The 23,139-nt window shown below is 40.5% G+C and overlaps 1 protein-coding gene across 6 annotated transcripts in view; it reads left to right on the top strand.

Annotated features, from left to right (window-relative positions):
- The window catches only part of CDH4 (cadherin 4), a 671,722-nt gene that overhangs the window by 141,878 nt on the left and 506,705 nt on the right, over positions 1-23,139 (top strand). For 2 of the 6 annotated variants that reach the window (XM_075118733.1, XM_075118730.1), the window contains exon 3: positions 17,108-17,153. The exons of the other annotated variants lie outside the window; for them this stretch is intronic. In XM_075118733.1, coding sequence (XP_074974834.1) covers positions 17,108-17,153 — 46 coding nt within the window. The remainder of the gene's footprint in view (positions 1-17,107; positions 17,154-23,139) is intronic. 6 annotated transcript variants of the gene reach the window in all.

The following is a 23,139-nucleotide window of genomic DNA, read 5'->3' as shown; positions in this document are numbered from 1 at the left end:
ATTTTGGCCACTAGTTAGGGTCTCTTGCCAGGTCTGATGGTGAAGAGGGGGCATAGACTTCACACTAAGCCTTGGTTTATAGTGCACTGGACCCATTGGTGCCCATAGAGATCCACCCTGGGACAACTTGGCTAAGTAGTTTTGGGGAGCTTACCAGTGAGTTCAGTATTAGTTGTTACATAAAGTTATGGGCCTCTGCATTTGTTCATATTATGGTATCTATGTCTTGTTTTCATGTCCACATCAAAACCAAAGCCTCACAGTCTCTTCAGCTGATTTTCCTGATCAGTCTAGAATTTCAAGAAAACTCATTTTAAAAAAACTGGGATATGTAAAGATGTAATACTGTAAACAGAATTCCAAAGCAAATAGTGGCTCACTCTTACCCCATACATGACTTTTTTCTCCTCTTAGAGGCAACTCCAGTTGAGGTTGATATAAAACTGCCTGTTAATTGGAGTACCTGGAGAAAATGATAGGATTAGTCTCTAAGTAAACTCTTAAAAGCTCTGGAAAAAGGGTGTTTGTATGGGTTGATTTTTTTTTAAAAAAATCTCTCCCCAAAACCTGAGTTTGCACTCTGCTTTGAAGATAGGCTCATCAGTGTGCGAAGCAGACTTCTGCCTTGAGGCCATTCATAGTGCCGAAGCTTGTGAAGCTAAAACAGTTTGATGTGTAATTGCAGGAGGAAATGGAAAACCTGCTGAGCATGGCAGGATGTAGTGCCTTATCACCCTTTATGTGCATCCAGTGCTTGCTGAAATTGCCAGCGGATCCGCAACATCGACAGAACGGTGACATTTTTCATGGGCCGCCGTGTTCTGAATCAACACTGCAACAGTGCGATTAGAGTAGGTAAAGGAGGGGAAACAATCCAAGAGTTGCATGTGACAGATCAGTTTTTAGTCATTCCCCATTCCTTATTGCCTGCTGTCTTGTGTGATATGCAAAACAGCTTCTCCAGACACATTACACCTTCACATTACCTGAAAATTGAATTTTATTTGGTGGCCTGCATATAATTTATAGCACTCTTCCAAAGCACTTCAGTTCTCATTTAGCTAAAAGTGTGTTCTTTATTTGCTTCTTGCAGGGAAACAGAGAAATAAAACTGAACATTCGGCACCACTTACAGTATATAAGAACCAGGCTATTGAAGTTTTAAGCTGCTTGAATACGTTATTGACAAGAACTGTCCATTCTAGAGTAAGCACATGATGTATTTGAGTATCATCTCTCCATAGTAATTAATGCACTGAATCTGAAAACTGAGGCTTAAAGATACAGGCTACTTTTTGTACACAAAGAGAATGAATGGCTATCGAGCATTTCATGTAAAGCAGAGAGAGAGCGCAAACTAAGGAATTTTGGTAACAGATGAAAAACAGTTAGTAACGGATGAGAAACCAGTTAAGCTAGAGTCCACCTTCCACTGAGCATTTCATTTTTATGAAAAAAGACCACTGTAAATAACTTACTGTTTATAATGTTCTGTATCTAGAAATTTAATTGTTGGAACCATGAACCATGTGTTTAAAAAATGAATGTACTTAGAAAATACCTTAGCCGTGGAAATTTCTGTATATCCTAATCTGCTGTTCCCTGTCCAACATTGTTTTGCTTCTGATCAACCAGCATAGTTATCTGAATTATATTTCTCCCTTAAATGCACCAATATGTCCAAAAATGCAAAATTAAAATGCATAATGAACCACACAACCATCTGGTTCCAATAAGGATACTCATGCAACAGGGAGTTGTTGCAAGTATTTTGTAATTTAAACTTCCGTAATTGGAAGTGCAAGTGTTTTTTTAGAATTTAAATTATATGTATCAAAAGTATTCAGGATCAAAATTTTGTCTCTGTTACACCTGTGCAATCCCATGAGATAAAACCTAATCTAGAAAGGAAAGTGTTAATGTAGGTACATACCAGGTATCATAGGAGAGCTAGCCAAGGCACCCAAGAAGTTATCAGAAGTATGGAAAAAAATTATCAGGCAGAACTAGGAAGCACCTGGCTGCCAGAAAGGAGGAACATGGAGAGAAAGTGATGGGAATGTGTCAGCAATGGCCCCAGAAGACCCACGTTGCCACGTCCTTGGGATGGAACATACTTGGCGTTCTGAGAGACATAACAAATTTCCAACTCACATTGGGAATCTACAGATACACTTAAAATTAAGTAGACTGCATGAAGGTCATTGGCTGATCAGGGTTTAGGAGAACTAATTAGATCAACTTCTGAACTCAATTACTGCAGCGTGAATATGGCTTCACTGAAGTTATTTTGGAGTAAATCTGGAATTAGCAGTGATTTTATACTAGAGTATCTGTGATCAGAATTTGGCCCATGGACTCTAAGTGTTAGGTTGTATTTTTCCTGGGCCATTTGGAGACGAATTTTCAAAGAAACCCAAGTTGAACCCACAAAATTTGTCTGCATTTTTACACCTGCAATTCAGTTGTATATATGGTGAGAATGGTCGGGCTGGGAGGGTCACTTTGCAATTCAAAATAATTTTTACCATCACAAAATTTGTGAGAGACCTAGGTGAATAATGAAAATAATAATAAATGCCATGAGTATTCATTTGTATCTTTCAAATAAACTTGATTCAGTTTTGTTGTTCTTCTAAGAATACTTTATTCTAGTGAATAGGTTTTATAATTATGAATACATTCAAAAAGCAAAGGTTAATCTTGAATATTCACCATAAACAATTTTTTCATTGCATAACTCACCCAACAGCCCTGTGAATTTCATCTTTAAATTGAGAATGTTACCATCAATTATGCAATTAATACAATTTGTAACTTAAGTTCCTAACAATGATATCTTTTACCCATGAGAATTACAGAAACATTGAATCCAATAAAAAGAACGAGGAGTACTTATGGCACCTTAGAGACTAACAAATTTATTTGAGCATAAGCTTTCATGGGCTAAAACCCACTTCATCGGATGCATGCAGTGGAAAATACAGTCTTTACCCAGGGAGAAATTTTCAAAAGTGCTTAAGTCCCATTTTCAAAAGTGAGTAAGGCACTTAAGAGTCTGAATCTCATCAAAAGCCAAAGTCACTTTTGAAAATGGGACTTAGGAACTTACGTCACTCAAGCACTTTTTAAAATTTATTGCCAAATCTGATCTCTTCCCTTCTTGTGTGTGTCCTTCCCAGGCTCGGGACCACATGAACCTGTGTTACAGACCTATCTTTTGTTCCTTGTTTATGTCTATCTCCATCCCTACCAAAGAACTGCACAAAACCCTTCACTCTCAATAGTGCTTCACCATTCTGGTGTGGGATATGCACTCAGAATTTTATTTGCAAAGAAGGCATCCTGTATGCATCCGATGAAGTGAGCTGTAGCTCACGAAAGCTTATGCTCAAATAAATTGGTTAGTCTCTAAGGTGCCACAAGTACTCCTTTTCTTCCTGTAAAGAAGGAATCTTCATAGAGCAATCAGGCTTCTAGTGTTGTGTTTAAATTAATTCCTCTGTGCTGTGTGGAGGTTCCAAAAGAGCCAGCTTCTACTTTATCTCAAAGACTCAAAGGTTTCTGCTCTTGGCAGAATTTTCCAAATATTTATTTATTTATTTATTGTTCAGAAAACCTGTTGCTTCAGCCAATACAAGATAATGCGCTTTTGCAGTCTTAGGCTTAGCTCTCAAGCAACGCTGCTGACTGATTTACTCTTTACTTGCAGTTTTTCATTATTAGGCTTGATAAGAAGCGTTCACTTTTACCAGCTGGGAAGCAAAGAAGTCGATCGTTAGCTCTACAGCCTGGAGCGGAGGCAGCACAGGTTCCAAAGGACATCAGCAGGAGTCTCAGTGGTGTCAGGCCTTCCCCAAACATCCACCCCTACAGAGCAGGGTACTTACTGTCTCAGGAAAGGCACAACTGGCAGCAGATTGTCACAATCTGCTAATAGCATGTCTTGAAATTATCAGTTCCCCACTGGGTGTAGGTAGTTTAGGGTTTTGCAGACTTCTTTCCCATCCTGCATTGGCCATAAATTCTTGTATCCAAAAAGACATCAGAGGGCAGGAGATCAGGAAGTACATAGATCTAAATGTCTTGTTAAAATCCATACCCAAGCAGCAAATGTGGGAATGCACACTAAGTTCTACATTGTTAACAGAGCCAAAAGTCATGCATTAGCCAGCTTGAATCTCTGTGGTGACAGCTAAATTCCTCCCACCAAAGTAATAATTGGGCATTTTATATTTAAAGTGGTGCTGCAGCTGGTCTTTATAACTTATCTACATAAAGACTTTGGTCCAGAGGTATGTCCCTGTCATAAATATAAAGGGAAGGGTAAACACCTTTCAATCCCTCCTGGCCAGAGGAAAAACCCTTTCACCTGTAAAGGGTTAAGAAGCTAAGATAACCTCACTGACACCTGACCGAAATGACCAATGAGGAGACAAGATACTTTCAAAGCTGGGGAGGGGGGGGACAAAGGGTTCTCTCTGTCTGTGTGATGCTTTTGCCGGGACCAGAGCAGGAATGTAGGCCAGAACTCCTGTAAAAAGTCAGTAAGCAATCTAGTTAGATATGCGTTAGATTCTGTTTTGTTTAAATGTCTGATAAAATAAGTTGTGCTGATTGGAATGTATATTCCTGTTTTTGTGTCTTTTTGTAACTTAAGGTTTAGCCTAGAGGGATTCTCTATGTTCTAAATCTGATTACCCTGTAAGGTATTTACCATCCTGATTTTACAGAGGTGATTCTTTTATTTTTTCTTCTATTAAAATTCTTCTTTTAAGAACCTGATGGCTTTTTCATTTTTCTTAAGATCCAAGGGTTTGGGTCTGTGTTCACCTATGCAAATTGGTGAGGATTTTTATCAAGCCTTCCCCAGGAAAGGGGGTGTAGGGTTTGGGGGGATTTTTGGCGGGAAAGACGTTTACAAGTGGGCTCTTTCCCTGTTATTTTTGTTAGACGCTTGGTGGTGGCAGCAATAAGGTCCAGGGACAAAAGGTAAAATAATTTGTACCTTGGGGAAGTTTTAACCTAAGCTGGTAAAAATAAGCTTAGGGGGTTTTTCATGCAGGTCCCCACATCTGTACCCTAGAGTTCAGAGTGGGGAAGGAACCGTGACAGTCCCTTTTTCATCACAGTTTTCACTTGAAGATACAATAGTAGCGTATTATCTACTCAGTCTGTCTGCAACAAAGTAAGAATATATAAAAAAGCTCTGGGGTGTTCTATTTTTTTTTTGTACACAAATCCTTTGCAATTTTGCACTGATTTGCTAAACAAGTTTAACAGGTTCTACTTTTCTTATCATAAGGGCAATTGTAATCACATTATAGATCTCAAAAACGCAATGCGGATCAGGTCTTTCCATGCTAGACGGGGTATTTTTTGCAGTTTTCTACCATTATAAACTTGGCTTTGATCAATAACAAGAACATGAAAAGATTTATTTTCTCTTCCCAAATGTTGGTAATTTCTTTGCATTCGTATTTTGACCTAACAGTACCAGTGGATGATAATATACTTAAATAGAAATTAATGTCCAGAAGAACAGCATGGACATTGTTCCATGGATGTTCAAATTTAATTTATATTCCTGGCTAACTATAATTTTGAACAACTTCTATTTTTTGTGGAAAATCAAATTCATGCTATTGAACATAGAAGCTAGTTTCCCCAGACATCTATTTTTAGGTTTTAGATCCTAATCTCTAATACTTTATGAAATGTATTTTAGCAGGTTGCATTTCCTTAATGAATAAAACTTATCTTAAATTATGCCTGGCATTAGAAGTATTGATTCCTTTGAAGATGATGGTTCCATTTTGTCTTTTGTTTCTTTTTATGGTGGTGTGAACACTAGTGGAAAAATATGTCTTCTGCAAAGAAGTCCCATTAGAAATTTTGGAAATCTCATGATATTTGTGTAGTGTTTTCTTTAAAGATGCTAGTCAGACTTTCTGTGAAACTTTAGTTTTATAGGTTAGGTTTTGTTCTTATTGAAAGTACATAATAAACCATTAGGACACACTTTATTGTAAAAGAAAATTATTTTATTTGTGAAGTACTGTCTGGAAGACTTTTATTGGGCACTTGCAAAGTTGCAAAATGGCATGCTTATGGTAATAGCTTGCTATCAATGCTGCCTTGTATTACTGTATATCATTTCTTGTGGAAACTTCATTGTTGAGCCTGGTATTTATATTTAAAATTACACATCCTGAAAATATGCTTTCTGGAGGGAATTGTCCTATGCTGCAAGTTAAGCCTCATACTTGGCTGGGGGTAGGTCAGATAAATTTGGAAAATCAGAGGTATTGACTTGTATTGGGCCTAGGATTTTACTCTGTATTTTATTTATCAGCATTGTGGGGTAGTCAGGCTGCTAATGTAATACCAATATTTAACTCAAATGCCTGTCCCCAGATCTTGTGAGAGAGTAAAGGAGATTTTGTGACAGAAGCCTCAGTATGCAGTGAGTGCTATTGCAAGCCACATGTTGGGAATGCTAGAGTAAACTGGAATTATATCATTACTGATCTTTTGATTTTATTTGCGTTCGTAAGAGAAGAATAGAAAACAGAATTGTGGGGAGGGGTTGAATATGTCTTTCATTACTTAATGTATCTCAATGTGCTTAAAGACCTATTTACATATATCTTTGGCACAGTAGCTTTGCTCTTATACATTTTCTGTGTGTATTCACCCTGTGGACTAAAGAGATCTTAGTTGTTATGAACAGGTTCCCATTGACCTGAGTGGGCGTTTTGAGTGCAGAATTTAGCATTCTATGTGTGTTGCCCACAGTGCCTTACATATCAAAGTATTTTACAGGCATTAACTGATTAACTAATCCTTTATAGGTATATCTCTCTCTAGTCACGTGTGTGCGCGCACATACACACAAATATTACGGTCTAGGACAAACTCATCTCTAGGTGGGATTCAGTGGAATTTCACATTCCTAGAGATACACGTAGGGATGCCAACTTTCTAATCGCACAAAACTGAACACCCTTTCCCCACCCTTTCCCTGCCCCTTCTCTGAGGCCCCCAGCCCCTGCTCACTCCATCCCCACGTCTTTCCGTCGCTCGCTCTCCCCCACCCTCACTCTCTTTCACCAGGCTGAGGCAGGGGGTTGGGGTGTAGAAGGGGGTGAGGGCTCCGTCTGGGGGGGGGGGGTAGGCTCTGGGGTGGGGCCTGGGATGAAGGGTTTGGGGGGCTGGAGGGGACTCTGGGCTGGAGCCAAGGGGTACGGAGTGTGGAGGAGGGATCAGGGCTGGGGCAGGTGATTGGGGTGCAGGCAGGGGTGTGGGCTCCGGCTGGGGGGTGTGGGCTCTGGGGTGGGGCCAGGGAGGAGGGGTTTGGAGTGAAGAAGGGGGCTCCCACCTGGGGCAGGGGGTTGGGTGTGGGAGGGGGTCGGGTGCAGGCTCTGGGTGGTATTTACCTCAGGCAGCTCCCGGAAGTGGCCAGCATAACTGGTTCCAAGGCGGAGGGGTCAGGGGGCTCAGCATGCTGCCCCCACCTGCAAGCGCTGCCTGCACAGCTCCCACTGGCCGCGGTTACAAGCCAATGGGAGCTACAGAGCTGGTGCTCGGGATGGGGGCAGCGCATGGAGCCCCTGTGGCTGCCCCTGTGCCTAGGAGCTGGACGTACAGGCCACTTCTGGGAGCTGTGCGGAGCCACGGCAGGCAGGGAGCCTGCTTTAGCCCAGCTGCGCTGCTGACCAGACTTTTAATGTACCGCCAGGGTCCCTTTTCAGATAGGGATTGCCTTGAGACATCTGGGCTGTATTTAGCTCACTGGCTACAGACTACCATTCAGTCCTACTTGTGCTCTTATTACATTCTGTGGCAGAACTCCTATTGATTTCCATGGAAAAACATTTAGGCTCATACTGTATGTGATTTCAATGACTTTATCGATTATTAACTTCTAAGAATCACATGAAATGAGTCTAAAAGCAGTGTGGTTTAAAGAATTTTTCATGGGGGGTATGGGAGAGGCAGGAGTTCCTAAGCTATAATCTGGCTTTTGCAACAAAACTTTGGGCAAAGCATCCATGGCCATGCTCATACCCAATGTAAAACCATTGACTTAATAATTGTTACACCAGGAATGAGTATGGCACTTAGAGTGACTATTCTGGACCCATTGAAGTTACTGGGATCAGCATTTTACCTTTTATATTTCCCATCTGTAAAATGAAGGACCCAACTTTTGAACCTAGATCGCAGATCCCAAGATCTATCCTTTCTCTGTATTTTTTGTAGAAAGACGGATGACCCCATAAGAAAGAATAGTTAGCTACTTTTGAACATATATGACAGAAAACTGCAGATTTGTTACGTGTCAGATAAATGAGTTATTCAGCTGCGTTTATGTTAGTTGCATTACACACGTTTGTTACATGAAGAAATAATTTCATGGGAACTATAGACTATTTACAGTTTACAAAGCTCAAATTAAAAAATGAATAATAAGCTATTACTGTCTAGGGTTTTTCCAACAGGGCTGTAGAAATACTAGTGCACTTACTAGTTAATTAAAAGTGAATTTGCTGCTTTTTTAATTGACTATTGTGTGTTCTACCATGGAAGACTCTCAGTTTAGTAAGAAAAAAAAGTTTTTTTTTTTTTCGTTCTTTGAAAAATGATGTGTATGCATTGAGGGGAAAAGAAATAAATGATTGAGAGATGCTTCGAAAATTAAAACATCTATTGAAGTCAAAATCAAAGCCCATGAAAAAGATTACAATTCCTTTTTTTCCGCCTTATTTTGCTATGATTTATTTCAGACACCCATAAATCTATTGAATCAGAATGTGTTTGTGTAAAAAACTTACAGGAATGTTAACACAATGTTTGTAAAATCATAAAATCTAAAATGGGGGAACCCCAAAATTGTTTTTAACTAGTGGTTAAAGCCAATTAAATAATGTTGGAACACTTCATTCTGTTTGACAGGAGCGACACATTGCCTTTCTGACATGAAGATCAATCTCATTCTTTGAATACTTGACCTTGTGAATGTGCATTTATAGACGTCAGCTGTATTAAAAATTTCTGTTGTGCTCTTCTGTTGTGAAATGATGCAAGGTGGAAAAAACCCCAAAATGCTTGGAGCTGGAGCCACAACTCTTATGACACACATGGCTGTTGAAATGAAATTAACGTTTCTATCTTCAGCCTTATTGATTCCCATTTTTCTGACTTTTAAGTGGTGGTAGTATATGGAAGGACCAGACCTTACCTGCATTCGGTAAGTCCTTGCCAAGAGCTGTCTACACCTTCAAGAGATGGTGTGTAAGCGATTGCTCTTACTGCCATAGTGCCCCTGGTTTCAAGTTGTGGTGTTAGACGGAACTTCACCTCTTGTGCCACCTTCTGACCACTTCCTCAGCCCTGTGATGGCCTGTGTCTCTTGGTCTTCTGTGATCTGAATGCTTTGCCCTTTCAACCCATCTTTCTATTCCGAGCCTCCCACAGGACAAACAGTCTTTCCATGGCTCCCCCCAGGCAGACACCATTCTTTCTTCCTGAGGTCACTTTTTCACAGCCAAACATAGAACCTCAGTCTCTCCGCTACTCCCCCAGCTCTTTTCCCTGGAGTTTCCCAAGACTCTCTTCCTGGGACTGTAGTCTCTAAACTGTCAGGCTGTTCTTTGAGGGCTTACCACACTACCTGTCTCAGGAGCTCAGCCAACTCTCCAGCTGGTTCTGGCTGTCCCCAGCAGCTCTCCCCTGTGGCGTGAGCTGTAGCTCACGAAAGCTTATGCTCAAATAAAGTGGTTAGTCTCTAAGGTGCCACAAGTCCTCCTGTTCTTTTTGCGAATACAGACTGACACGGCTGCTCCTCTGAAACCATTCTTCCAAGTTCTGACTTTTGTTTATATAGCCCTTCCTGATTCCTCCCCAGAGCTGGGGTTAGTTACTGTAATTAAACCTCCCTAACCTTCAGCTGGGGTCACTAAGGGCACCTCTACATGGGGAGCAGCAGTCTGTGGCACCAAGTCTCAGAGCCTGGGTCGACAGACTTATGCTTGTGGTGCTCAGGCTACTGTGCAAATAATAGTGTGTAGATGATGTACCTCAGGTGCAGAAGCTGCGGGGGTGGGGGCGGCATAGCGCAGCTTGAGAGCCTGAGCTGCAATGTCTGCAGAGCTCTTTTTAGCACCGTAGTCCCAGTCGGCCCAGGAGAGACTCAGTTTGAGACTCACTGCCATTCACTGTGTAGACGTACCTTGATTATCACTGCGGTGCTAGGTCACAGACAAGGCTGGGCCCAACTTGCCTTAAGGGGTTAGCCAGCCTGTGACAGAACAATCAGATAGAAATAACGTCATCTTCCTCTCCTCTGAAACAGGTGCACATCTCTTTGTGGCTTTGGAGCCAGTAGTTTAAATATAAAGATGGTGATTTATACTGGAGTAAGGGAAGAGGCCTTTAGAGGAATGGCTGCTGTGTGTATTGTCGTCCTTATCTGCTCTGTTGTCTTGGGACTGGGGTCTTGTTTCCTCTGTGTTGTCCGGTGGAGCTGTTTGATAAGTTATTTCTGTCTTCCCTTCCCCCCCAAAAATGGAGATTAAAACAACACAAAAATCATTCTTAGAGAAAAGTCTCAGATAGAGAACAGAGGTTATTTTTGGTTTTTAACACTTTCATCAAAAATATTTGTGAAACTAGGTCAAATTTTTCAATGAAGAAACTTTCGGTCACTTTTGGTTTTTTTTTTGCCCAGCTCTAGAGCCAAGTTCTCTGCCACTGCTCACCAGATGATGAATAATAGTTTACATGCCATAAAGTAAGTGGAATGGACTCATTTAATCCCTACATTTCTGCCTGAGAATATATATATATTCTGGCACAAGTTTTCCTGTGAAAACATCACATTGAAGATACATGTTTTCTATTGAAAAATGCTACGTAATTAAGAAGAGAGACAATTCAGTACTTTGCAAGCTCAGACCTCTCCTATGATCTAGTATTATGGTTGCAACCATATGTAGATATTAGATCCAACATTTCAGCAGATGTAAAGTAAGCTCCTGGATGTGTCATTTTGTGTCTTGTGCACACTGAAGGCCCACCCTTGCACATGTGAGTTGGGTAGTTACAGGTATGATTCCTCAGTTGGGCACTCACAGCTAAAAATTTGGTCCTTTGACATCCATTGTAGGTTATAATCACCTGAATAGTCAGGCTGGCTCTGATTTTCAAAAGTGGACTTCAAACTGGTGCCTCAGTTTTTAGAATTAGAGACAATTTTTGCTCATTTGGGCCTATTGATGCCTATGAAACTATTCAGAAGAGGAAGGATTCCGGATTGGGCCCTAAAGTGGAAGGACTCTTTCTGCATTTTGTCCTTCAACCCTCCAATTTTTATTCAAAATCAACTGAATTTTTTTATTGATTTTAAAACTGATTTTATTCCAAAGAGAATAGCCAATAAGCAATATTTTCTAAATGCACTGAGAAAAGGTATGTTGGAATTGCCAGACCCATGATCCCTCTAGTCCAGTCTTCAGCCCCTGACAGTGGCCACCACCGAATGCTTCAGAGGAAGGGCCCAGAACCCGCACACAATCCATTCCCCATGCAGTGTCATTCTAACCCCTAAAAGTCAGACATTGGCTTAAACCCTGAGTACACTGTGATAATCTAACCGTGTGCCTTGCTATCTTCATTTTGCCAGAAATTTATAAATATAGTGTACCAACTGATTCATCAGTGTTCCCTTAAATAACTATACATACTGCTTCTGAGAGAAAGAAGAATTACACTGTGATTGCTGACTGGGAAATTTATTAAATCGCTGAAAATTTACTTTGGTTAATTAGGTCAACTGATGAGGAGGCATTCATCATTGCAGTCCACTGGTTATTTTCAGAGACACACCTAGAGCCTGCTAATTACTCAGAGACACATGAAAGGCCACACTTCAGACAAGAGAATTAAACAAAAAAATATGATACGCACTTGCCACACTTGTCATATTAGTTGCATTTCCAAAGATGCTTTGTCTCTAGAGTCAATATTTCAAAAGGTTCCCTTGAAAACTCCATTCATTTGATACATCAGCTTTGAAACTTCACTGCTATTTTAAAGATCCTCAGACATAATCTACTCTTTAGTGTTGAAACCCGAACTACTGTTATTTAACAGTGATTAATAAATGGCAGGCTGTCAGTACTGGTTGTGAAGTTGCATCAAGCAGCCATTGTTCTTTCAAATTAAAACATTTAAACATTTAAATCCAAGGCTAGGTCTGCAGGCTCATTTTAATTATTCTTTTTGTCTTTTGGAAATACCTTTCTTCTAATGATCACACAGCTGTCATATACATTACCTTTAGTCAGAATACATGACAGTGCTTTCCTATTAGCTGTCATTATTTTACAAGGAAAACTGAAATGACTAGAGCAGATATATTAATTTCAAAAGAAGACACTGCTGGAAAAGTTATTAAAATAAAAATATTTGAAGACTCAAATTCATTTGATTTATAGCAAAGAGTGGCTGTGGTATCTCTTGGCAGTTCAGGTGGCTGATTTTATTTATTTATTTATCATCTCCTGAAAACCTTTCTGATATACCCCAAGTTCTGCCTATCTAATTCCACTGCATCAACTCAGGAGAACAAGGTTCTTTTACAGCCTTCAAAATATTCCATGGTGTATTGAATTGCTCTTTCTTTTTTTAAAAAAGTATTTTTCCCATTGAGAGATATATATCATAGTGCTAAGTGGTAATGAAATAACAAACTTCCCCACCCCCAGTCTTGAATGTGTGCTAACTGCATTGGGTATAAAATCAACATCCTTCCCTTTTTGTTGGGCTTTAGCATTTCCCCATCAATTACTCTCATTCACAGGAGCACCAAGACTGTATGGGTGCCCTGAAATGGCCTTTTGTGCCTATTGTGCCTGATACAAGGGGCTTTAGATGTAAACACATTTGCTTCTCCTTTATTTTCTCCTCTCTGAGACTGAGCATCTCATTTTCATTGGCATCCTGGGACAAGAGAGATAATAGGTTACAACTTATGAGACACGGCGATATGGCTGAAACAATAAAGGAATCCTGAAAATCCTATTCTGATGCACTTTGGTGCAGACAACCAGACAACACATGACCCTTGCAGGGCACTGGGCACCTTCTTCTCCCATTGATTTTCATGGGAACCAAGAACTTTTGGCATATCCCGGGAAGCTGTCAGCACCTTCCAGACCAGGCACATACCGAGGGAGAATGACAGAAATGAAAGATGACAAGCAGACTTCATTAGCTTGCTTCTCAAGGCCCTAATGTGGCAAACCATTCCTATTCAGCAAGAAGCATGTTCTTAAGTCCCATTGACTTTAATGGCACTTAGCCAAATACTTATATGCTTTGCTCAGTGGGGATGGATTTAAGCACATGCTTAAGTATTTTGATGAACTGAGGCCTAGTGATATTTAGTGTCTAAAGACTGGTTATCTGTGGGAGAGATTGTATCATTTCTACAACTGAAAAAGAATGAGGAATGTATCTTATTCCACGATACACACAACTGCTTTCCTAATATTGGCCTTTGCTTCCTTTCTAGGGTTGCCTACTCTGACTGAAGCTATTTTGGGAGATCTTTTTTTCCAACATGATGTAATGCCATTTTCTTTAAATACCCTATTAAAGTCTCTCAGATTTCTTTAAATAGCCACTGGGAGATTGATGCCAGTTCCAGGAGACTCCAGGCCAGTCCTGGAGGGTTGGCAACCCTATTCCTTCCTTCACCCACTTCTTTAAATTTCTGCCTCTCCTCCTCTGAAAAACGATAACTCTGAATTAACTTGATTTTTTTTTCTTTCTTTTTACTTTTTTCTGTGTATTCTTGAACGCTTTCCAGGGAACCATGATTTTGCTGTCAAAGCAGTTTAAGTGGCTTTGGCATCCTTTGTCAATGCCAACATGGCTGATTCCCCTGGGTAAACGAATGAGTTTTGTGGTTTAAGTTAAAGTAATGGTTCTTAAAATGGATTGCTTTGGGGAAATTTTTGTTAGGATTATTTTTGGCTATGTGTGCATTTAACTCATTGCTGTTAAGCCACAGACTAAACAAAAGTTTACTTTTAAATCTTCCAAACCCATAAAGTGCTGTGGCTGACTCCAATCCAATGCATTTTATTTTTCTGTTGCATAATTTAAATAGGGTTTTTTTTATTGTTTCCCTAAGATGTTTCAGTAAGCAATGCTGGGTGCTCTTCCGCAGCAGAAATGTGGTATATATTTCCCGTGACTATGTTTTATGAGCAGAGCACACAAAATAACAACAATTCAAAAGAACTAAACACAAAGACAGCATGGAGTTACTTGTGGTTATTGTCCAGCTAGATCTGGTTCATCATACATGCCTTTTTGTCCTTTCTAATCTCCTCTAGTGTGTATAAATTTATTTTATTTACATTTATACTTGCATAGTTTGTGTGGATACAAACATCCATTATGTTCTCTGGAAAGTCTGTTCGTATTTTAAAAGGGACAAAGCAATTTATTTGATTTAATCAAAGATAAAGTTTTAAAGCTCCCTCCCCCCCACCCCCTGAGCTCACCCCTTTGTTAACAGAATGTACCATATTTCCAATGCCAACAAAATATTTTCATTTCTACATTTTTACATTTATTCTGGGAGAATTTTCCTGTTAGAGAGTGAACTCTAGGATCAAAAAGCTATAAGAAGAAGATTGCAGTATGGGGGTAGCTTGTATAAGAGTATTTCAGTGGCTGAAATTAATTTCTTACTCCATAGTATGAGTGATAAAAATGATCTGAAAATGGAGTGTGGGGAGAAGAGAGAGCGATTTACCAACCCAGAATAGCCGAAAACCTGATGGTTTGGGCTTTGGATTGGGTGATGGGAGACACAGGTTCAAGTCCCTGATTTGTAAAACAGTAATTATTGTTTTCTAGCTAGTCCTACTATGAGGAAAACTGTACAAAGTTAGGGGTCTACGCAGTCTGCTCGACTGCTATGCTGCAGTCTTCTACTGGTTCCACAGAATAATATGCCAAGCTTAAAACAACGTAACAATGAGTTCAGCCTAATGCTAGCCTGGCTAGGATCTGCTGCAAAAGTAGTAAGCTCCTCAGAAGGTTTCAAACTCAGGAGCAGACACAAGGTCTGTGCAGGAGAAAGGACGGATTTAACAGAGGTCACTTTAGATTGCTACAGGTGGTTGCCATCAGGCTGAGAGGAGATGAAACAATTAAAACTCTTAATAATCATGTTCTAGAACGCTCTCATTTTCCAAGTTCTTTGACAAGGACCATTTTCTGCTTCCCTTATTTTTCCCCATTACATTAACAGAACATGCACATGACCAACTCTTTAAATAAAGATCGCACTGTTAATCATAGTTGGTGTACCCTAATTTCCAGCTTTCTCTCTAATACAGTAAACCACTTTTTTTTCCTCTAAAGAACAATTTTTGAAACAATTTATTGTGTTTATTACACTGTGATGTTCTGTTATGGGAGCAAAGCCAAGCCCCATTGTAAGCACAGGGTATATAATTTATTTAGAATCATAGGGTTAGAAGGGACCGCAAGGGTCATCTAGTGTAACCCCCTGCCAAGATGCAGGATTTGTTGTGTCTAAACAATCCAAGACAGATGGCTTTCCAGCCCCTTTTGAAAATCTTCTGTGAAGTTGTTCCCTACCCCACGCTTCCTGCCATGGTGTTCAGGACACTGTACAACGTAATCAAAATGAATAAATGGTGGGATTTTCAAAATTGTTTGGCGTTGGCCTAATTCAGTTCCTATTGAAGTTAATGGTGAAATCCTATTGATTTCAGTGGATGCAAAGTTGCACGGTCACCAAGCAGTTTTGAAAATCCTACTTTCAACAACAATTGGAAATGACCCTCCTTAAAGACATATATTCAAAATGGCTGAAGCATAGGTGCATCCCACTGGTCAGTGTACATTACAGGTACTTCTCTGTCCCCAGTCCATAGAGAATATTAATCTGTTACACAGTACCTAGAGAGATTTAGCTCAAGATGTTTTAGCTCTGCAGGTCCCCAGTTCAGTCCCCATTGTGTTGGCCCACATGGCTGCTGTTCCACAGACTTCCATGCAATGGAGCACATTTACTTTGCATGTTCAAGTATTTCAGTGTGTTTGTGAATCAGATACTTGCATATATTTAGACTCCCTGAACATGCAAAATACCTGAAGGCATAGCAGAGGAAATTAATAAGTATTGGACCAATACTCTTATTGTTGAGCATTCCGTTATGCCAGAGGTGCGAAGTTGTTGACCACAGTCTTCGTCCTGGGGCTTTAATGTTCTTTTAGGTGTTCTGGCCCCAGGCCTTGGTTGTGGAACTCCCTAGGGTTGCCAACTTTGTAATATTTTAGAACCGGACGCTCCAGCAGAAGTGCCAAAACCTCCGCTTCTCCACCCTGGCCCTGTCTCTTCCCCCCAAGGCCTGCCCCTGTTTGCTCCTCTTCCGTCCTCCTCCAATCACTTGCTGCTCTTCCCTCTCTTCCCGCACCCCCACCCCCCGTCGGGAAGGACTCACCATGGATGACCAGACATCCCAATAAAATCGGGACTGTCACGATATTTAACTCTTTACCCCACATACCAACACGCTGCCCCTGCCACGAGCGCCGCTTAGGACCCAGAGAAAGATGCTGCTGCTTCCGGGGAGCCGCCCCAACCCATACCCCTGCCTCAGCCCAGAGCCCCCTCCTGCACCCAAACTTCCTCCCAGAGCCTGCACCCCAAACCCCCTCCTATGCCCCAACCTCCTGCCCCAGCCCTCCTTGCTCCCGGATCCAGCACCCCCTTCCATAACCCAACCCCCAGCCCTGAGCCCCTCCCACACCCAAACTCCCTCCTGGAGCCAGGACCCTGAACCCTCTCCCACGCCCCAACCCCCAGCCCTGAGCCCCCTCCTTGCAGTGGAGTCTGGAGCTGGGGCCGGCCCGGGGTTCCTTTGGCAGCAGGGCCTGGTGCGGCAGGGGCTGGACCACGGGACTAGCCTCCCTGAAAGGGGGGTCCACCCACCGCCCATGCCCCGCCCCCATGTGTCCTGATATTTTATTTCTTGTGATCTGGTCACTCTAGACTCGCCTGTGGAGCTGGGGCTGGGAGCTGCAGATGCCTGACGCAGGTAAGAGGCGGTCCCAACTGAGTAGGGGCTAGGGCGGGTTATGACCCAGCTTCCCCCATCCGCAGTAACCAGACTTTTGAGTCGGGTCAGCAGATCTGACCAGACACTGTTGGGTCCCCTTTTCGACTAGACTTTCCTGTTGAAAACCGGGCACCTGGCCACCCTAAACTCCACAGATGAGAGGCTTACTCCTGGCGGTGCAGTTTCCTATCACTACTCTTTGGGTGCATCACTCCAGGAAGGAATCAGACCATTTTAGTACATTACTGTGGACTTCTGCCATCTCTCCCAGCCGAGACATCAGTGTCTCATGACCAACAGCATCAAACACTGCAGAGAGGTTCAGGAGCATGAGAATGTCCTCTATCCATTGACAGACCGCTCTCCACTGAACACGCATTCTTTCACACACAGATTTCAGGAGCAAAACACGTGCATACACATAGTAAAAATGGCTAATGCTGTGTGAACTTTTAATTGTTTAATACCTGCACAAATGTCATGGTGCGAACAAATTCAACATTGCATAGATGTTAAACTATTTAAAGCTTACTATCCGTTGTTTTGTTTTCCTCACTTGCACAATTGTGCCTGCACTTTGTTGCATTAACACTTGCATTTATTGTGTGCAAGTTCTGTTATCTCCACGTGGGAGCGAATATACATGCATGTGTACATTTATAAAATTGCCTATGCCCGAGTGGAGACTGGACTCTGAAAATAAAGCTCTTGATCTTTCATTTCAAAATTTTTTTGAAATGAAACTTTTCTAATAGGTCACATGAAGACATCTCTGTAAAAAAGATTTTATTAAGAAAGCAAATCAAAATGAGAAAATGAAGTTTTCAGAGAACTAACCACGTCATCTTATAATAAACCACTTAATGCCAAAAGGAAATTGAAAAATATAGTCCTCTCAGCTAAAAATCTAATTGAGGATATTATAATACACTAAGCAATTTATATGTCACTTTAATATCAGAGAAAATTAGTTATTTATCTTTATAAAGCTAGGACCAGATTCTGATCTCCGTTATACCAGTGTAAATCCAGAGTAACTCAACTGGTTTCCTATCTTTCAGTGGAACAGTTTTTTTTTTCATTTTTAGCTCTGGTAATCATCTCTTAACATAAAGAAGGTGGGAATCGTAACTACATGATAGTTTTTCTTGTTAAATATTGGATGCATTTGTTAAGTGTATATGTATAATATTAGACTAATCAGTTTGGCTACAGTTATAATTTTGCCCATGTAGCTTGGGAAAAGCACCTCCCTTGAGAATTATAGTCTTCCTGGTATTCCATTGCTGAAAATTTCTTCTTAGAACTGTGTGGTGGCTTTGTGATGTGCACAAACTCACTCAGAACCAAGGTAGATCTTTGACTCTCTGGTCCTTAGAGAATTCTTTTATATTTAGAATAAATACAGTGGCTTTTCCATTAAATAACCATGCCTACCGATTGGTAGAAAATGGGCTTACCTTGTTAGTACATGCCATTGGGGTGCAATATATTTTAAAAATATCCAACAGTAGTTTATTATCCTTGAGTATTATGGTGGTCTTTAAAAAGTTTTAATATGTAAGTATACATAGACTCTCCCCCTGAGAGAACTCCTTGAGTTACAAGCGTGACAATTGTCCCCTTCCTAGTATAAGACGCTATGCAGTTGTGCGTTCTTCACTCTGTCAGAAGGCAATAACTGTAAGGTACTTTCCCGCTAAAACAATAATATCAATATCACAGACCCCAATCCTGCAAAGATTTATGCACATGCTTAACTTTACTCACTGCACTAGTGCCATGATCTCAGTGGAAGTACTCGCAGTGCATAAAGTTAAGCATGTGCATAACTCAGTTTCTGATCATGTCCTATGGCTGAGGTAGTTTTGTATCTACACATTTTTTGTACCTGAAAAATTTATGCCTGTGTTTTCTGCAACCCCAAAACAACCTTTGAATGCAAATCTGATTACTTTTGATTCTAGCTACCTGATTTGCATTCACAGGCAGGTAGTTAGACCTACATACACTCAGATATGTGCCTGCAATTCAGTTATGACTGCAAATATTGCAGACACAGGTTGGATCCACAAAATAGCTGATTTGTGTGAAAGCTGGGCCCTTTATGTGGCTGGTGGTAAGGGTTGAGAGAAATAATTTTTAAAACGCAGGTGAGAATCTCCTGGGCAGCTTTGAACAGTTACGTGACTGACATTTCACAATGAGAACTCCTGTCTTCTGCAGTAGCAATGAGTGAAAAGTTTAAAACCTAATTAACAGAGTAAAATTAAAAATAAAACTGCTTTAATAATAGTGGTAATGATACTTAGATTTTTTTATATAGCACTTTTCATCTGTAAAGCTGAAAGCATGTTACAAAGGAGGTCACTTTCGTTGTATCTTAATTTTATTGATGGGGAAACTGAGGCACAGAGCATTGAAGTGACTTGCCCTGGGTCACTCAGCAGGCCAGTAGCAGAGCAAGGTCTAAAACCCAGGTCTCTTGAGTCCCAGTCCACTGCTCTAGCCACTCGGACACATTACCTCAGTTCATCAGTAGATTTTTAACTGGCAAGATACAGGTGCAGTGTTTTTGAGATGGGACTCTTCTTAAACATGTGTTTAGGGTCTGTTCTGATCTCAGTTACTCCAGTGTGAACTCTGTTCAAGTCAGAATCTGGCCTTCATCTGAACCTGAGTATCTTGAAGACAATAAAGATGAATATGAATTTCCTGAAATGAGAGTCCATTTTCAAATAACCTCAGGGAATCTTTTTCTAAACAATTAGTCTTCACTGTCATCTGCTTCTCTGTGTGTCCTCAGCTGGGCTTCTCACATCCTTCAGAGGTTAACAATGTCTTCAATTAATTTCTATTGTTCCCACCAGGGTATAAGTCACAGTGAGCAGTCTCTAGGGACAGTAGGGCATCTTTTATTCAAGTAATCAAGCAACGTTACAAAACATGAAAGCCAGGCCTTGTGTGGCTGGGGTTTTTCACTAATGACTGCTACATAATAGAGCCACCTGGTGATTTCCGTGTTGCATTGCTCTGTAGGAAACCCGAGTTCAGGAACTATCTTAGGACTCTCTGATAGGATGCATACTAAACGTGGTTGAGCAGCTCATTTGCTTTATCTCTAAGTAAGACCATGCTGACCAGACATCACTTTAAGTGTCCCCTAGCCCCTGACTGATGGAACAGCAAGGAAGGAGAGTCTCAGAGGAGGAGAGCACAGTGGTGAGATGCAGAATGTTGGGAAGTATGTAATGGAAATAAGCAGCCAGAAGAATGACAGGGAGCGTAATTTTTGTTCCTTAAGCAAAGGGGAAAGGGGAAAAATCCATTTTATATTGTTTGTTAAATTGCTGAACAGTTTATACCATGCCTCCCTCGTATCTTCTCGTACAATGAGAGAGTACGGTAATGAGTGGCAATGCCTTTGAATAAATCCATTTAAATTAACTTCTCTTTTCTTCATTTAGAGAGTGCATTTTGATAACTATTGATCTTTGCACAGCTCATCCCAGAGTTCAGGACACCAAATACGAGTTTTAATTTCTCCACTCACCTCTTGATGACAATTAAATGCTTGTCCTTTTTCTTTCTATAGAGATATATATGAATGCCATACCTTACTGCTGATAGGGTTTTCAACAGAAAGAGAAGCAAAGATACATAGGAGCAATGTGACAATGCCAGTTTACCTCAGATGAGAATATGACCCAATATACGTCTATCTGAGCTGGGAGTTACAGTCCCAGCTGCTGTGTAGACATACCCTTAATCTCTCGGTGCCTCAATTCTCTATTTGTAAAATAGGGATAATAACACTTCCCTACTTTAGAAGGGTGTTGTGAGGATAAATACATTAAATTGGGAGGTGCTCAGATACTGTCATAATGGGGGTCAAGGAAGTACCTAAATTAGATAGAAAGGCACAGGGAGTTCCCCACTGCTTGTAGATCTGGAAGGGCACAGTCCCCATGTGACTAAGTCCTTCAGGATTTAGCTAATTCAGAGTAACATTACAGAAAAATCTCTAAAAATTAGGGTATTTTTTCCAACCTTTTCATTGCAACCAGAGGCCAAAAATAGTAAGAGTATGTAAAATTCACCACAGCTGAACTAACAGGAGAAGAGGGTGTTATATTTAAGCTATTCATTTTTTTGTAATTAAATGGGTTTCAGAGAGAGGATGTTGCTTCTCAACGAGAGAATCTCTTAATTGGCAGTTATGCAGGGTTAATGAACTACATTAGTTAAAAAAATAACATATCGAGTGTCAGAACTTGACAAATCAGTCGTCAGCGAAAGCTTCTTTAGAATATCTTCTACCAGAAATGAAAAGTGACTTTCATTCCTCTGAAAAGAGTAAACCTCAACAAGCTCTGAGATAAGGGGTCTTCTGAAATGAATGCTAGAGAAGAATGGAAATGCTATGTAAGAAAACAGTTTGACTAGAGAATGGAAATGCTACGTAAGAAAACAGTTTGACTAGGGGGTGTATGGCTGTGGGGCAGTTGGTTGTATAAAAGAGTCAATACAATGCCAAAAAGTAAATAAAAAGGAGGGGCAGGTCATAATTGGGAGAGGGCAGGTTTGATTATGCTCTTCTTTAACGCGCTGCTGTGAGGAAATTGGAACAATCACGGTTTGTGTTATTTCAGCATTTGTGAGGTTGTTCACTTAACCTGTGCAATGACCTGTAATACCCAACACCACTGAGACAGAAACAGTAACTGAGAGACTTGTGATTTTGTGGAAGGATTTACTTTACACTTCACTAGTAATTGATAAGGGAGGAATTATTCAGCAGGCTTTCATATCCCAAGCCTTGAGAGGTGGGGTAAATTTTGAGGGCGCAGAGCTCTGTACCCTCAGTCATAAAAGTAGAATCTGTTTTAAAATGAAGATCATAAATGTTCTTTTTAATAGATGCTCTTTCAGCTTCCCCACTGCTCCTGTGAACTTAAAGTTTTTAGACTATGGTAATGTTTTTTGACAAGACAGTTGGACAAGAACAGAATACTAAACTGATTAAGTGAAGAAATTTGAAATTTACTTAGAAATTCAGAGAACAGTGGTTTTGGAAAAATACATAAACACTAGTTAGGATGTGTCAGTCTGATTAGACCCTGTTTTTTTCCCCTCTCTCTCTATGGGCAGATATTGCTTTTTTTCAGTTTACAGGTTTATTAGGGATTTTGGTCTGTCCTTCTGACTCCTTCAGGCTTCACAGCAACCCAAAGAAAAAAGTACATGTCATGTAGGATTCACCTTTTCCCTTAATATTAGCTGTGCCTGTGTGGTCAGCTGGAAACTTGATTTTATTTTCTTTAGGAAGCTGAATGGATTGTTGCATCTTAGAAATTCAACTTTAAAGCTGACTTAAAACAAATGAAAAACCCAGAATGTCGTAAATAAATTATCCTAGCCACTTTTATCATTAGAAGGTATCAGATTTAAAATATGAGCATTGGCCTGAAAAAACGTTAAAGCGAGGAAGGGTCACTGTCTGTCACCTATGTAGTGCATATTTTTTGCACACACAAACATCCCTAGAACTGTATATCTTTGCCTAGTTATAGCTACTATATATGATGTATCTAGATGCATAAAGAGGAGTGATACTCAGACTGAGGCTTGGGAGCTGCAAGTGCCTCTTTAATGTGTCTCCTGTGGTGCTTTGCACCACATGATATTAAAACATTGTGTGATTTAATTATTAACCAATCAGGATGCTTTTACTATGTTATTATCCAACTGTAGAATACTTGATCAGTCATTTTGCTGTGAGATATTAAAAAATAGGAGATGAAACAATGAATTCACCCTGCTATGGATCTGTTGGGTAATGTTGATAGCAAATTTGGCTCCTGAACTACTGAGGTCTGGGTATCACTGGTATAGAGTATTTGGTGGATTTCTATTTATCATCAATATACATGGGCGGTGAGTATCAAAGGCTGAGCCTCCCCAA

The sequence above is a fragment of the Caretta caretta genome, chromosome 13 (assembly GCF_965140235.1).
Source record: "Caretta caretta isolate rCarCar2 chromosome 13, rCarCar1.hap1, whole genome shotgun sequence".
Taxonomy (NCBI): domain Eukaryota; kingdom Metazoa; phylum Chordata; order Testudines; family Cheloniidae; genus Caretta; species Caretta caretta.
This window is presented reverse-complemented; position numbering and strand designations above follow the sequence as displayed.